The sequence below is a fragment of the Chelonus insularis genome, unplaced genomic scaffold (genome assembly GCF_013357705.1).
Source record: "Chelonus insularis isolate UGA/USDA-ARS -01 unplaced genomic scaffold, ASM1335770v1 contig_94_pilon, whole genome shotgun sequence".
Taxonomy (NCBI): Eukaryota; Metazoa; Arthropoda; class Insecta; order Hymenoptera; family Braconidae; genus Chelonus; species Chelonus insularis.
The window spans coordinates 1333338-1348730 of record NW_023276783.1 but is presented as its reverse complement, the minus strand read 5'-3'; the positions used below and the strand labels follow the sequence as shown (position 1 = coordinate 1348730).

Below are 15393 nucleotides of genomic sequence, written 5' to 3'. Positions count from 1 at the left end.
ATATTTTATACAAGAATTAATATAAACTACTTGTTACATATGAAAAGATTATTTTAAAAATATGTGTACATTGTAACATAAAATATTATTAAATTCATCCACCGTACCAATTTATTAGATTAAAAGTGATTAATTTTCTACAGGTGGTTCTACAGGAGGTTGAATAGTTGTAGGAGTTCCCATGATGTTAGATATGATATTTTTACCAAAGTCCATCAAACTTTGACTACCTGAATCATCTCCTTCAATAGATGGTACCGAAGTAGAGTTCATGAACTCTTGCCATTTAGCTCGGGCTGATTCTAAAGCTCGGTTTGCAGATTCTTGTACAGACTCTACAATTTCTTTAGTTTTTTGTGTCATAGCATCTAAAGCTTCTTGGGCTCTCTCTTGGAAAGATTTGTCTGATGAAACTGGTTGACACTATCATTTTTTATAAACAAGAAATGATATCAATTAAAAATAATTTTTTTTAATTGTACACTTGTTTTGCAAAACAATTGGTCAATTTTTTTTTTTAATTGATATTTAATAATAATTATTCACTTACTTCTGTTAAGAGCAAAACAGAAAACAAAAGAAAAGTAACACTGAAAACAAATGTCTTCATTGTAATGAGAATTAATACCTTTGTGATATTACAAAATACAAAATATTACTAAAAAAATGACAATAAACCACAGTAATATATCAGGTCAGATCATTACACAACAACGACTACTTCCTGATTGTATAAGAGATGATTCAGGCGATAATTTGTAGTCACATTATGTTGTTATCATCGTCAATCTTTTATTATTTTCTTTATATGCCCTGGCGTATTTTGATAATATTTATATAAAAAAAAACAATTTTTTTATCACATATAAAATAATATGTATTCACGTGCAAATAGCAATGGCTTGAATTGACATTCAGGTGACACTTCTCTCTGAATGATGACTGAATTATCATTCCTTATACGAATCTTATGAGCTTCTAAAACCCGTTGAAAATCATTCATAGTAATGCTGTAGATTTATAAAATCCTCAATTCATTTTATTTGTAATTAAAATAAATATCGGATGTTTAACTTAAAAAAATGACTATTGATACTAGCAAATTATTTTTTAAGTCTCCTGAAATTCTATTCTTTTTCTGAGGTTTAGATTTCAAAGTTCCCTCTACTTCCGATATATTGTATTTTTCTCCCCACCATCTTCTCTTGAATATGCGCAGAAGATAAAACAACCCGCTAAACTAAACGCATTTATGCTTTCTCAAGCACGTGAAAAGTAAAGATTTTGTAGGCATAGAGATTTTGTTCAATTAATAAAATTTGTAAATATGAATGACAAACATATGGATTTTGAAGACTGTAAGAGCGATGACAGTGGTGATGATTGGGATGATACAAATGACGATGTATTACTAGTCAAATGTTTATTTTGTAATGAAGAAATTGGAGGTTATGATAATGCCATAAACCACCTTAAATTAACGCATTCATTCGATTTGCCAAATTTAATAAAAGAATATCAGTTAGACGATTATTCTTTTAGAAAGCTTATCAATTACGTTAGAAAAAATAAGTTATCACCTGACGAATTAGTGTCAAAAAAGAGAGAAGAGTGGGACTGCAATGATTATTTAACTCCAATCATACAAGACGATGCTTGGTTGATGTTTGGTGAGTGTAAATAAACAATAATATAATTATATTCAAAAATAATTTTTAATTACAATCAATTTAAATCATTTTTAATAAATATAGTAATATAGATCAATAAATTTAATTAATTGTCTTTGTTTTATTTTGCAAAGTAATATTTGAATTTTAATGTTGATAAAACTATTCATGTTTAAATAAATAAAAATCTTATAAATTACTTTGATTTATTATATCATTGTGTAAGTATTAAACATGCCTTGGAATATTTTTCTTTATTTGTGCTAAAAATATATTTCATTGTATTTTTTTACTTTCACCATAAAACTAACTATGTTAATAATAAAATTAATTGAAGATGTTGAAGAGTTGGAAGATGAATTAATTGGTTCCACTGAACGAACCATTGATACGATCGACGAAGCAGATGAATTAAATTCATCATTAGAGTGTTTAAAAAAGTCGAATTCCTACCTGGTCAATGCAGAAAACGGGTGTATAACGTTATCAGAAAAACACTTTGCTGAATTACAACGATCAATTAAATTATTAAAATTAAAAGTTAAACAACGCGAATCCGCTTTCCAATTAGCCCAAGAGGTTTGAACAATTATTTTTATTTATATTAACAGTGTAATAAATAGAATCAATAATAGTTTTCATCATTTAACATTCAGAAAATTGATCAGATGCAAAAGAAAATCAAGGAAATATTCAGCGATGATGATTGTGACCTACCAAAAAACCAATTAACTTCTGACGTAGTTAACGACGACGGTTATTTTAATACTTATAGCCATTTTGCAATACATCACGAAATGTTGACGGTAAAATTTATGCATATTTTTTTCTTAATGTTAGAAATCAGATAATTTTATTTAGAATGTATTGACTCGAACAGGATACCGTCAGAACTGAGAGCTATCGTGATGCTCTTTTGACCAATTCTCATATTTTCAAAGATTGTACAATGTTAGATGTTGGATGTGGTACTGGTATTTTATCAATGTTTGCTGCTAAATCTGGATGTAAAAAAGTTATTAGTGTAGATCAATCTGATGTTATTTATCATGCAATGGATAGTGTCAGGTATTTTACATGAGTATTTTAATTTAGTATAGCAAAAAATATAATTTTATATAAAGCTTTTTAGTGATATTCATTGTGATTTATTTTAGAGAAAATAACTTGAGTGATATGATTGAATTAAAAAAAGGTCGATTAGAGGATTTAGATCTTGGTACTGATAAAGTTGATGCAATAGTGTCTGAATGGATGGGTTATTTTTTATTATTTGAAGGAATGCTAGATACTGTTATTTATGCACGAGATCATTATTTAAAACCAGGTGGTAAATTATTACCAAATCGTTGTACCTTGAGTATAGTTGGAAGTGGAGATACAAGTAAGTGCTTTATAATAGAAATAACAATAATCATATTAGCATTAGTCTAAATGTGTAAAATGATATTTGTGTTTTTAGAACGTTATATTGATTATGTAGACTACTGGTCTAATGTTTACGGCTTTAAAATGACTTGTATGAAAGCAAAAGTGATTAAAGAACCAAGCATTGAAATTAGTAATATTAATGATATTGTTACCAATGTTTCACTTATTCAAGATTTTGATCTTTATACTGTAAATAGTGATTGTATAAACTTTACGGCGCCTTTCGAATTTACTATTAAAAGAACGGGATCACTTACTTCAATCGTTGGATATTTCGATGTGTTTTTTGACCTCGAAAATCCAATACATTTTAGCACTGGACCACATGCGCAACCTACTCATTGGAAACAAACTGTATTTTCTCTCAGCGAACCAATTAGTATTACAGAGGGTTGGTATTATATTTTTAATATTTATTTATTGAATCATTCATAATTTTATTGTTGTTTTAATTTTAGGAGAAATAATCAATGGAAAATTAGTATGTCAACGACATCCAAAAAATAATCGTGCGTTGATTATTACTATTCATATAAAAAATCACAGCCAAACTTTTTATCTAGATTAAATTTTCCAATACTGCCGGAGAATTTCGAGTTATACAAGTAGTTATAGGACAGTTTGAAAAGTTTTAATGAATTTAAACTTTTACAATTCCTAAAACTTCAATTTCGATACAACGAACTTATACTCTATCTAGTTTTTATTTTTATTTAAATATTTTTTATTAAAACTTTTTACATTAGAAATAAATATTCTAGTTTTTTAGAATATTATAAAATTTTGTAATAAAACCAAAAAAATAAAAGTTTAGAAAAAAAATGGTAAAAATATAAAAGAACATTACAAAAGAAAAAAAAATGAAAGTTATCGAATTAAAATCATAGTGAGATTTAGAAGAGTTAATGAATTGAATAATTTTGACAATATATTTTACATTAAAATAATCTTTAATTAAAATATTTCAAATACTGTTGAAGAACATTTTGAAAAGTTACAATCGAATTCATATATTACGTATTGCTTTATTACGTAATATGATTATACTTATTATATTTGTAGCTTTAGCTTACAAAAATTCAATTATATTTAGTAATAAAAATATTAATGAGAATAAAATACAAAAATTAATCTAATATTGCATTTTTTCTTTTCCTTATGTAATTATAAGCATTATAAAAATTTTTATGTGTAATCATCGTTTAATTAACGACGAAAATTTGGATTATCCGTTTGCCAACCTTTAGCATTCGGACCAAACTGATAAACCAATCGTCTTCCTAACACCGGTAGAAAGATTTTACTTTTATAATAATACCTAAAAAAAAACCAAAATAAGAATTAAATTTCTGTTGATTTAAAAAGAAGTAATTAATATAATAATAAAATACCTCATAGCACGACTCAATTTTTCATAAGTCATTCGGGTATTTCCTTTTCTGGAACCCCAACGTCGTGCAACTTCATCACTTCGAACAAACCGAAACTTAGCTTGTGAGTAATCTTCCCAGCATATCAAACTGGGGCATGTTTCACGGTTTCTTAATAAATCTCTGATAAATTCCCACAACTTTCCTTGTGTTGGTTCTATAAATTTTTTCATAAATGTACTTTCTATTCCATTTGTATTATTTATACATTTATACTTACAATAGAGTACTTACGAGTTTTTCTACATTTTTGTATTTTGCACTTTTCAGAGTAACTTTTGCGACTCACATCAACACTGTTATCAGACTCGGCATCTAAAAGTTACAAACAATGAAATACATGATAACAAATTTATATTTATTAATAAATGAAATAATTCTAAAAATATACCAGATAAAAATGCATTGAAATTCTTTTCATCATCTCTGTTAGGCATATTATGGATTGATGCAAAATGTGGCACTGAAAAAAAATTTATAGAAAATAAAATAATGATGATTTTTATAAATTCATAAATTTCAGCATACATACAATAATTATCAGTTCGTTGAGAGTGTAATAAGTCATAAAGCTTATCACCATAATCAGGATCATGAATAAGAAAATCCTGTTTTGATAATAAAATTAGGTCTTTTCCAGGAATGGCAAGAGAATGTTGTATAGAAGAATAACTTTGGCCTAAATATAATGCCGCATACATTAACCAATTAATAGTATCTTCTTGATTCCAATTAATAATCAATTTATTCGACCAATTACTATTTTCATAATAAATATCATTGTCATCACCTAATATATAAAGAGAAGAATTGATATTAAAAATTTTCTATTAAAATTATTTGAATAATTAATTATTTAAATAATTTTACCTAAAGGAAACTTCTTTTTCTTTTTGTGCTTCCTACTGTAGTTATCGTTATCCTTACGAATTTTGTCCATGTCTAATAAGTAATGGTCTTCACTGTCATGAATCAAACTTGAAGAGCTTATTGGTAATAGAGAACCCTTTAAAAAATATTTAAATATAAACCCACCAATTATCACCATAAACCATCATTATTTTTATTCGAAAAGATTTTTACCTTAACACAATTGTTTTCTCGAGAAGAAATAAAAACACTCATGTCACTATTATCCTGATTCATTATCAAATAGATTTAATGTTTTAAAATATAAAAATATAACTTATTTAATATCACAAATAAAGAAGATAATTAATAATATCTAAGAAAAAATCTCTGATTATTTTTTATTAATAGAAAAAAATTTTTATTGTAGTATTGTTCAAAACTGATCACTTGTTGAACGTTACCCAAGTGAATAAAGAAAATAAATATCGAGAAAAGAAGTACGTATCAACTCTTTGACGCTTGCAAACGATTAAAAAAAATTTGCAGGAGTATATTTCTCCATTTGTGTATGTTTAAGTGTGTAAATACCAAGTTTATCATTTACGTCATTGATATAAACGGTTAGCTTCAACGAATGATTTATGCAACTCCACATTTATAATCGTCTGCATTTAAATCTATATATATACAAATACATTTATAGAGAAGGGATTTCCCGCATTTGAACACCGCCAATCAGCAAATTCAAGTTTTTTGTGAACGACTTGATTACTAATGACGTATTCAAACCATATAACCGCATTTTTATCTATATTGAGCTAAAACTTGTTAAGCATGTTTTTTTTAAGTTAAAATAACTGAATAAAAATTTTAATAAAAATTACAAAAAAAAAAATTTTATTTTAAAAGTCAGAAATAATTAAAACTTAATAATGGATATTCATTATTAACATTGTATATTTATAAATGTCAATATTTACTCACGTCTGACTTTGCAAAAAAAAAAAATAATAAAAAGAGAAACGAAAATAAAATATTCAACATTTAGTCTTGAGTAATCTTTTTCTGTGGTCATATAAATGGTCATTACAGAGTTATTTTTTTCTGTGTAAATCGTTGACTTTTTCCTCATTTGATTACTAGAATTCATAGAGTAATGTTTATTACGAACAGTTATATACTAATATTTGTATATTTATATTATCTTACTGCTGAAACAGTGATTTGAATGACAAAAGATTAATAATTAATTATAATAATTTTCATAAAAGTCATAAAAAATCTTTTATTCATAAAAAAAATTTTAAGATAAATTTTTCATATTTACAATCATGACAGATACATGATATTTTTTTTTCATTTATTCTCTTCATCAGACACAATTTGAGATGCAAGATTGGCAAATTTTGCCATATAATCAACACTATTTTCTACCATCAAACACTGCATTGGATTTACAACCTGTAAAAAAATTATTCAATCAGTCAAAACAATAGATCTTCATCATAGTTTAATTTATAATTATAATATTTTACATCAGATGAAGAACGAATAGGCTCTAATTGAATTCCAGTCTGACTTCTTTGAGATCCTTTTATAGGTGATTCGAATTGTCCCAAAAAACTACTCAATGAATAATCAGCGACCTACGGTAATGAAAAAATGAAATCCACTTATAGACTACACTTTAACAACATTGCTCATCATTCTCACAAATACTTACTTCACTATTAAGCCACTGTCCTTCACCTTCTTTCAAAATTTGAGTAGCTGAAGTAATAATAGAATTAGACGGTTGTTCTGCTGAAACATCAGCGCTATTATCAACAATTGATGATAAAAAGTTTTGATCTTCCTCGTCTGTACTTTCTAATTTATCAGCTTCATTTTCTCTTATGCGTTGTTCACTTTCATCATTTTGATCACGTATTTTTTTACCCATTATCTCATTTATATTAATCTTACTATTTATTTCATTTCCATCCGTTCTATTTAATGCTCCCATTATTGGTATAGTCCTCTGAACGATCAAATTTCTCGGACGAACTACACGACCACGTTTACAAAATCTTGTTGTAAATTTCTAGTCAAAAAAAAAACACAATATTATTATGATATAATTCATTTCGAAAAATTAATATTTACTCACGTCTAATTGAGTCTTAAAGGCATCTTGGCTACCCATTTTATGAATAACTTGAGGAATCAATGGTCTACGGAACGTCGATTCTCTAATGGATGGCATTCTTGATGAAATTACAGTCTCATTACTGCTCAAAGTGTTGTCAAAAGCTTTACTGCTACCATAATTGTGTTTTGCTATAGATAAAAGCTTTTGTAAAGCTATACTCAAACTTTCTTCTTGCTTTTTCATATTCTTTAATGGATTCCCCGTAACTGTTCGATCATTTTCTTTCGTTCCTACATCCCACCAGTATTCTAGTGTTATTTTGGAATCTCTACCGAACTTTGAAATCACAAAAAAATTAAGATAAAAAACAATTATGACCATTTTAAATTAACTTTGTATTTTTTTAAGTACTTATTACCATCAAAAATAAATCTCCAATAGTGATAGTATTAGCTTCATCAATATTCCATCCAACCCGGATTCGATCAACAGTTTCACGTCCAGGAAAACGATTAGGCTCGTTATTAGTTCCAGTACTACTACTAGCACCTCCACCAGTGCTATTATTATCATTGGTGGGTTTGTCAACGTGACAGGTAAATAAAGATTTGTCTAAGCAATTTAAATGTGTATCTAAATTATCCAAATCACTGTTATTATCATCTTTTTTGTCAGTATCATCATTACTCCCCCTTACTGTTGTTAATTTTTTGTCTGTCTTCTTTTTTATTGTTTTTTTGCCAACACTTTTGAATTGCTGAACGTAACCAAGTAATTCAGCATGTGAACTTTTTAATCCTAATCTTTTTTCATAAGAATTTAAAGAAACACTATTACTTGTTAAATATTCACCAAGATTAACAACTGGAAGAGCAATTTTAGCTCCTTCCATTGGAGTAACACGCAATAATTCATTATCATTATACTTTTTTTCATCAAATGTATTGCCATCGATATTTGATAATGGTTTAAACTTTGTAGATTTCCATCGTTGTGATAGAAACATTAAAAGACTCGATAATCTCCGTTGAATTGGTACCAATGTTCTAACACGAGGATTCATAGCATTTGCTTGTACTTTCCACCAAGTTAAATTATTTCCTGGTCTCAATTCGACTGTGACACGTGATGGCAATTTAATTTCTTCTTGCCAATCTTCCAATTGATTTAATTTTCTTAATGCTCTACATATTGGAGTTTTTATTCGCATTGTTTTCCCGCGCAATCTTACTTGAGTTGATCCCCAGTAAATTAATTCGTTTAATTTTAATAAAAATTTCTCATGTATTCTTGGTAATTTACGACGTAATTCTCCATAATTAATTAATCCGTAAAGTTCCTGAGATGTTTTTTTTACATCTTCCGAAAATTTCAAATGTTTTGATATTTTCAACCAAGTACGATAATAAAAATGGCGAATTTGTTCTTTATTTTTTATCATATTCTCTGGTAAACCTTTTTTCTTTCCTTGATTTAAAAAATAACTTTGTAAGGCATCAAAATCTTTTCCATACTCATTCACAGCTTTAAAAAATGTATTTTTATCCTCCAATGACCATAATTCACAAGACCTTTTCAATGATCGAACTATTTTTGTATCTCCTTCTTCTTCTTTCGTGTTTTCTAAAAATATAAAAATGATGATTGTTAGACACTGATGTTCTTTAAATTCATCAGTCATATGATAACATCAATATGTGTACTTAACAATTTTAAAAATACATTAAATAGAGACATGTGTGTATAAAAAATATTACCTTTTTTTTCAATAGCTTGATTACAATCAGTTGAATCAATTCTCATTTTTTTCGTTCCACGTACGATTTTGGATTGCGAATTTTTCGCATCAATTGTCGTCTTAGTGTCCAAATTCAATGGAATTGATTCATCTTTTTTTGTTGAAGTATTTGAATAGTTTGGGCTTTCATCTTCTTTATCCATTTTTATTTAAACAATGATTTGTCAGTTCATTACTTGCAAAACAAAGAAACAAAACATTTATTATTATACTGCTACTGATGAGTTTTGTACTATATGAAATAATCCAAGACACCAATCCAAGTATTTGTTCAACGATAATTTAATGTTACTACGATGTATTGAGAAGCCAACTAAATTATTCTATTATTATCTTCACTAATTATAACGTTATATCACCAAAAAATGTAATAATATTTGTAGAAGACGAGGTTATATGTACTATTATGACAAAATTTCCACAATTCATTTATTTTTTTTCTTACGTTTATTATTGTCGTCCACTAACACTCTACGCCATCTCATGTAAGTATAAAATAATAATGAATATTATCTGTTGAAAATTAACTGCACATTACCGATAGAATGGACTTTTTTTTATTTTTCGAAAAAAGTGTTTTCAATTTTATTGATAATAAATTTTTATCAAACAATAAATTTTTCATAATAAAAAAAAATACTGAGAGCATAAAGAAACATTGTTTATTGATGAAATTTTATGTAAATGAAAAGAATCATTTTCGATTTACCATCTTAAAGAGATGGCGCCATGCCGGAATACTAAAAAATAAGATGGATGAAAAAATATATGTATACACATGTGTTAGAAAAAAAAGAATAAAACAACGAGTTTACGATCTAAAATGAATTATAAATTTCATGTTTTGTGTCTTCTTCAGTAGTGTATAAAAGTGGCCTTGATAAAACATCTGATTTCCCGTGTGAAGGAGCTAAGTGTACTTAATTATTAGTAATTTATAATTATAATAAATACAATTTCTAAAAAAATATTATATAAAAATATACTCTTTTATACTTTTCATTAAAGTTTTATCAAAACAAGTATATCTGTTAATTAACAATCTGTAATAGTTACTCTCAACAATAAACAACGTCCAAAAACTAAAAAAAAAAAACGAAAAAAGTATAACAAAATATTATACCTTTCATTTTCGAAAAATGCAATTTTTTTAGTAAAAGGAAATAATTATTTATAAATTTATTTCTAATAATAAAAAATAAATACGGATTAAATGACAGCAATAGCAGTAGTCAATGTACTAACATCAATTTGAAGATAAAATAATTAAGAAAATAAAGATCATTGAAAGTGGAGGTTAATTTTTGATATATAATGCGATCAGTAGCGAATGCCGAACTAATTGTAATTTACGGACTCCGATTTCTTTGCTGGTGTTGCACTGAAGTCAGTGCTAGTGGTGGTGCTCTAGACTCATCAGGGTATCATTCGAGGTCCAATGATGGATCATACTCTGTTAGTTCGACGACATTTTCCCCAACTTATACAGAGGGTACCGCACCAGTGGGTACTTATGATAAATCACAATCCAGTACGTATTTCATGTAAATTAAAGTATCAATTGATTAATTAATCTATTATTATCTCAAGTAGCTTAAAGTCGTTTAAACGCAGACATAAAAAAGAAAAAAAATTTGTTGATTTTTTTTTTGCAACTTTCCAGTAATATTCAATGATTGAAAGATTTTAATAACTACTTAGAATTGATTGTTTAATTAATCGATTGGTTAGTTGATTCTGGGGAATACCTCGGTTATTGTGAAATAAAATATATAGAAAGATTGATAACAGAAAATTTTTTAAAGATGTGGACACTTGCAATGATGATCTAGCATGCATTACAATGGCATCACATGATCGTCTAGGTCTAGAAGCGATTAAATCACTCCACAGTCAATTAGACGACGATGCTGATGGTGATGTAGATCTTTCTGAATCGGATGATGTAAGTAATAGTTATAAAAGATATTTCTATAATTAAAAATGTTTTTTTGGACTACTTCACTTTATGTTTCTTTACTTTTTAAGTTTCTCAGAGAAGAATTACAATATGAAGCCGGTTATGAGCGACGACAACGTGCTTTCCATCATAATGATGATATGCACATAAGTGTAAGAGAATTATGGGAAGCTTGGTTAAGATCAGAGGTTCATAACTGGACAATTGAACAAACTTCAGACTGGTTAAGTACAAACGTTGAGCTTCCACAATATGTTCCTACTTTTATTCAGCACCGAGTTACCGGAGCAACTCTTCCTAGGTAGATTTTAAATTAAATTATTATAATGTAAATATTGAAAGATTGATGAAATAATTAAACAATATCATTTTACATCAGATTGGCTGTTAATAACATGCATTATTTAAGTAATGTCTTGGGCATTAAAGATCCTATTCATAAACAAAAAATAGCACTTAAAGCTATGGATGTTGTCTTATTTGGACCTCCAAAAGGTAATAGTTATTAAAAATGATAGAAAAGAATGTTTACTTATTTATTTGAGGATAAATAATTTTAGAAGATTGAATTTATAGATTCTGGGCACAGTTTGAAGGATTTGATTTTAATTACTTTATTATTTGGAGCATTAATTGGATGCTGGTACGCTTATCAGCAGAAAAAAAGCTCACAGAAGCATTTAAAGAGGATGATGAAGGATATGGAGGGTTTACATAAAGCAGAATTAGCATTAGAAGATTTACAGGTAATTAGCTGATGTTAAAAATAATCTTGGAATTAATTGAATATACATTTTGCATTTGATTTTTCTTTAATAGAAAGAACTTGAAAGGGCGAGATTAGAACAAGAGAATGCTACAACTGCTAAGAAAAATTTAGAAAAAAGACTTCAAGATGAAACTCTGGGATTACATACATCTTATTCTGATTTAGAAGTTTCTCAATTAAAAGCAGAAATAGAGGTAAATAACATTGTCACGATTAATTTTTCAAGTAATAAAAGTATGATGGATCCATTTGGAATTTTGGAATTCTTATTGCAGATGTTGAAAATGGAATTACAACGAGCTGAAGGTGAATTAGAAGATCGGTGCTGGTCACCGCCAGTGGGACTTCAACATTGGTTACAGTTAACTCATGAAATCGAGAATAAATCATATACAAAGAAAAAGATAGCAGCAGAAAAACAATTACAACAAGCCAGAGAGGCTGTAAGTATTGTAGAGAAAAAAATTACAGTGATTCAGTTGATGAATTGTTAACAAATAATTGTTTTACAATAGTGTGAAAAATTGAGGAAAAAGCGATCTAGCTTGGTTGGTGCATTTGTATCAACCCATGGAAAATCAATTGATGAAGTGGATAGAAGTATAGTGGAAGCGAGAACAGCGTTAAATGAAGTAACTGCTGAATTACAAGAGCGAGTACATCGCTGGAAGCAAATCGAACTTCTATGTGGTTTTAATATAATAAATAATAATGGGTTAAATTATTTAGAAACTATTTTGTATCGTGGGGCACCTAACGGAAGAACTTTAGGTCTCCGAGGTACTTGAAAATTTTTTTTTTTACATTTATTTTTCATTTTTTTTTTTGTTTAATTTGCATAGCATTATTTCTCATTTTCAGGCCGTATGAGTAGTCAAGATGATTTGGACGATGAAGTAAGTTCTGTGTATACACCATCGACGTCTGGTGGAGCAGGTAAGATGGAAATGGACACTCGTGAGCACTCCGATTAGTTTTTTTTTGGTTATTCTTCCACCACGATTCTCAACTTTGTTTCTAATTACAATCAATTTAGAACAATTTGATAAAATTTAGCACTCTTTTTCAATCTTGCACCAAAATTTCCTAATAAAATTAATCGTTTTTATTGAATTTTTTTTGTGATGATTTTGAATTTGAATTTTAGAGAGAAATTAGTCAATTTTATAGCTAATTTTAGTCCATTTTGATTAAATTATTTAATTTCAATTTTTAAAATAACTGTCTTGATTTCCAAGTGAAATTTTCACCATGACAAAAATAGCTTTATATAGAAATTCTAGTAACTGTGATGTATCATTTACATGAATTTTGATGATTTTCTTTTTTTTTGCCAATTATACTCAAATTATAGGTTTTTTAATTTAATGATGTTTATTGTTTTATGTAATATTCTATTTGTTAACAAACAATTATTAAGACTATTATTGAATAAAAAAACAACAAAAGAATAAACAATAAATGGACAATTTATTTTTTATTCAAATATTCCATCCAAAAAAAATATTTATAAAAATGAAGTAACAATGATAATAAAATTACATAATCAAAAGAAATTATTTTACAGGTATGATTGAAATACCAAGTTGGAAAGAATCATCACTACCACCTGATTCGTCTGGTAGCGAAACAGGGAAAGAAACTCCACCAGAAGTTCAATTTACTGTAGGTGATGACGAGTCAACAACAACTTCATCAAAAACATCGACACGTGAAAAATCAGCAATGATAAGATCCTTCAGTCATGACACTAATATGACATCAACGGAAGATACAAGAACGCTATCATTAAGTTCATTATCGAAAAATTCTCTATCCGACAATTCGCTAGATTCTTCTGACAAGAAACTGAGGAAATCACTAAAAGAATTGCCAACATTAACATCTGTTGATGACGAAACACTTTCTACTGATTCAAATTCAACAGCTGACAACGAAGAGATGAAGAAACGGCGCAGAAAACTATTTCCAGGATTCAGAAAAAATCGAGGCAAAAAATACATGATTAATTGAGTTCATCTCTTTATGCGTAAGTTATCAAAGTTATCAGCTATATTGAAACGATAATAAATTGAATGTTAAAAAATAAATAAAATGACAATATATTTTTGAAAAAGGAATTTTCCTTCTTTCTAGTGATAATGATGTCGTTTAGTAAAAAATTTTTTAGGACATTTAGTCACATTTGATGCAATTAGATAAATTTAATGAATTAAAATAATAAGATAAATAATTAGTTGCAGTAAATAATAATAATAATATATATATATAAAATAAAAAATTGATCCGTTCAAATTTTGATAAAATATTTCTTTTTATAAAGTCTTATACAGATAAATTTTTTTAGTATACTTAAAAAAAATAAACAACATTTATTTTCATAGTAGAATATTAATGAGAAACGAGAAGTAAGAGTTAATAATCATGACAATGACAAGAACCGTTAATGAAATAATTGTGACAGATTATAATCAAAGTGACGAAGAGAAACAATGCCATGAAGATAACTGAATCTCATACAAATAGTTAAAATATTTATAATTCTAAAAAAGTTTTATTAAAAAATAAGCAATATCATTTAAAACGAAAATACACATCAATATTCATAGTTAATGAAAAATTAAATTAATGAAAAATTTTATCAATAATTGAAAAATGATAATTTATTGAATGGTCATGCACAATGAAAATCTATATGTACGCGATTTAAGAGGAAAGTTTGATGAATTGAAAAATGACTTTTTTAATGAAATTTGTACTTTTTAAATTTTAAGCTCAATTATGTACTTCCTCAATATTGTATTCTATGATAATTCAAGTAGATAATTCATAAATAAGAACGTTAACCGCAAGTATCAAAAATTTTATATTTTTAAGTATTAGTATTTTAAATAATGGAAAGTTTTAATTACTCAGGTTTTGTGTTTATTTATTATTATCGTTATTATAATTATTATTAATATATTGAAACAAATGATCTTTAGATCATTAGAAAATTTGAACATTGTGAATTATACATAAATACCCAAAAGAAGTTAATTAATCGGAAAGTTGTATAAATAACTGTAATTTATTATAGTTTTATTCATAGAACATCTAAACGAACACACACAGTGATCTTAGGTCATAGAAAATGAAATAAAATATTATTATACTTAGTTTATCGTTATTTTTTAACTTATCATTCTCTTTTAATCATTTAAACACCTCACGGAATTAAATTTTTATTCAAATATTATTATTACCGAAATAATATATAGAAAAATTTATACAATTTTATTTGGTTTTAGTAATGAATTACATCAATTCTTTCTATCGTATCAGATTTCTGGATATATTATACTTTCTTAAT

General features: G+C 27.1%; 5 protein-coding genes across 7 annotated transcripts in view; 2 read left to right on the top strand and 3 right to left on the bottom strand.

Moving 5' to 3' along the window:
• Positions 1-17: 17 nt before the first annotated feature.
• On the bottom strand, positions 18-737 carry LOC118072792 (uncharacterized). The gene is made up of 2 exons (XM_035092904.1): positions 551-737; positions 18-423 (listed from the first exon to the last, which is right to left on the bottom strand). The coding sequence occupies exons 1-2, from the start codon at positions 608-610 to the stop codon at positions 130-132; spliced, it is 354 nt and encodes a 117-aa protein (XP_034948795.1). The 5' UTR covers positions 611-737; the 3' UTR covers positions 18-129.
• Positions 738-1234: 497 nt separating this feature from the next.
• On the top strand, positions 1235-3993 carry Art3 (arginine methyltransferase 3). Its single transcript, XM_035092902.1, has 7 exons — positions 1235-1670; positions 2008-2249; positions 2327-2476; positions 2551-2738; positions 2828-3054; positions 3133-3492; positions 3560-3993. Exons 1-7 carry the CDS (start codon positions 1328-1330, stop codon positions 3667-3669), a joined length of 1620 nt encoding a protein of 539 aa, XP_034948793.1. The 5' UTR covers positions 1235-1327; the 3' UTR covers positions 3670-3993.
• Positions 3994-4063: 70 nt separating this feature from the next.
• Positions 4064-6019, bottom strand: LOC118072791 (ETS-related transcription factor Elf-5-like). Its single transcript, XM_035092903.1, has 7 exons — positions 5615-6019; positions 5402-5537; positions 5064-5321; positions 4923-4994; positions 4766-4846; positions 4493-4688; positions 4064-4419 (listed from the first exon to the last, which is right to left on the bottom strand). The coding sequence occupies exons 1-7, from the start codon at positions 5675-5677 to the stop codon at positions 4308-4310; spliced, it is 918 nt and encodes a 305-aa protein (XP_034948794.1). The 5' UTR covers positions 5678-6019; the 3' UTR covers positions 4064-4307.
• A 635-nt stretch (positions 6020-6654) lies between these two features.
• Positions 6655-15393, bottom strand: part of crm (cramped chromatin regulator) — a 9472-nt gene continuing 733 nt past the window's right edge. Inside the window, exons 1-7 of one of the 3 annotated variants that reach the window (XM_035093029.1) lie at positions 9758-9780; positions 9272-9487; positions 7933-9137; positions 7533-7850; positions 7107-7466; positions 6919-7029; positions 6655-6844 (exon numbers count right to left, since the gene is read on the bottom strand). In XM_035093029.1, the coding sequence (XP_034948920.1) occupies positions 6740-6844; positions 6919-7029; positions 7107-7466; positions 7533-7850; positions 7933-9137; positions 9272-9455 (2283 nt within the window). In that variant the 5' untranslated portion in view covers positions 9456-9487; positions 9758-9780 and the 3' untranslated portion in view covers positions 6655-6739. Of the gene's footprint in view, positions 6845-6918; positions 7030-7106; positions 7467-7532; positions 7851-7932; positions 9138-9271; positions 9721-9757; positions 9781-15393 lie in introns of those variants that run through there. The other 2 variants (XM_035093028.1, XM_035093027.1) reach the window with 2 other exon arrangements.
• Positions 10077-15197, top strand: LOC118072877 (stromal interaction molecule). The gene is made up of 10 exons (XM_035093032.1): positions 10077-10843; positions 11118-11257; positions 11341-11573; positions 11652-11767; positions 11849-12018; positions 12092-12235; positions 12317-12484; positions 12557-12821; positions 12903-12977; positions 13609-15197. The coding sequence occupies exons 1-10, from the start codon at positions 10627-10629 to the stop codon at positions 14052-14054; spliced, it is 1974 nt and encodes a 657-aa protein (XP_034948923.1). The 5' UTR covers positions 10077-10626; the 3' UTR covers positions 14055-15197.

What these genes read in the sequence shown, in the direction of transcription:
- LOC118072792 (XM_035092904.1), bottom strand. Translation starts at nt 610, where the DNA reads ATGAAGACATTTGTTTTCAGTGTTACTTTTCTTTTGTTTTCTGTTTTG. An exon ending in CTGTTTTGCTCTTAACAGAA is followed by an intron (nt 424 to 550) that starts GTAAGTGAATAA and finishes AAAAAATGATAG; the next exon opens with TGTCAACCAGTTTCATCAGA.
- Art3 (XM_035092902.1), top strand. Translation starts at nt 1,328, where the DNA reads ATGAATGACAAACATATGGATTTTGAAGACTGTAAGAGCGATGACAGT. An exon ending in TACATCACGAAATGTTGACG is followed by an intron (nt 2,477 to 2,550) that starts GTAAAATTTATG and finishes TGACTCGAACAG; the next exon opens with GATACCGTCAGAACTGAGAG. An exon ending in AGTTGGAAGTGGAGATACAA is followed by an intron (nt 3,055 to 3,132) that starts GTAAGTGCTTTA and finishes TTGTGTTTTTAG; the next exon opens with AACGTTATATTGATTATGTA.
- LOC118072791 (XM_035092903.1), bottom strand. Translation starts at nt 5,677, where the DNA reads ATGAATCAGGATAATAGTGACATGAGTGTTTTTATTTCTTCTCGAGAA. An exon ending in GAAAAAGAAGTTTCCTTTAG is followed by an intron (nt 5,322 to 5,401) that starts GTAAAATTATTT and finishes TTTATATATTAG; the next exon opens with GTGATGACAATGATATTTAT. An exon ending in TCAACGAACTGATAATTATT is followed by an intron (nt 4,995 to 5,063) that starts GTATGTATGCTG and finishes ATTTTTTTTCAG; the next exon opens with TGCCACATTTTGCATCAATC.
- LOC118072877 (XM_035093032.1), top strand. Translation starts at nt 10,627, where the DNA reads ATGCGATCAGTAGCGAATGCCGAACTAATTGTAATTTACGGACTCCGA. An exon ending in AAGAACTTTAGGTCTCCGAG is followed by an intron (nt 12,822 to 12,902) that starts GTACTTGAAAAT and finishes TCTCATTTTCAG; the next exon opens with GCCGTATGAGTAGTCAAGAT. An exon ending in ATCGACGTCTGGTGGAGCAG is followed by an intron (nt 12,978 to 13,608) that starts GTAAGATGGAAA and finishes ATTATTTTACAG; the next exon opens with GTATGATTGAAATACCAAGT.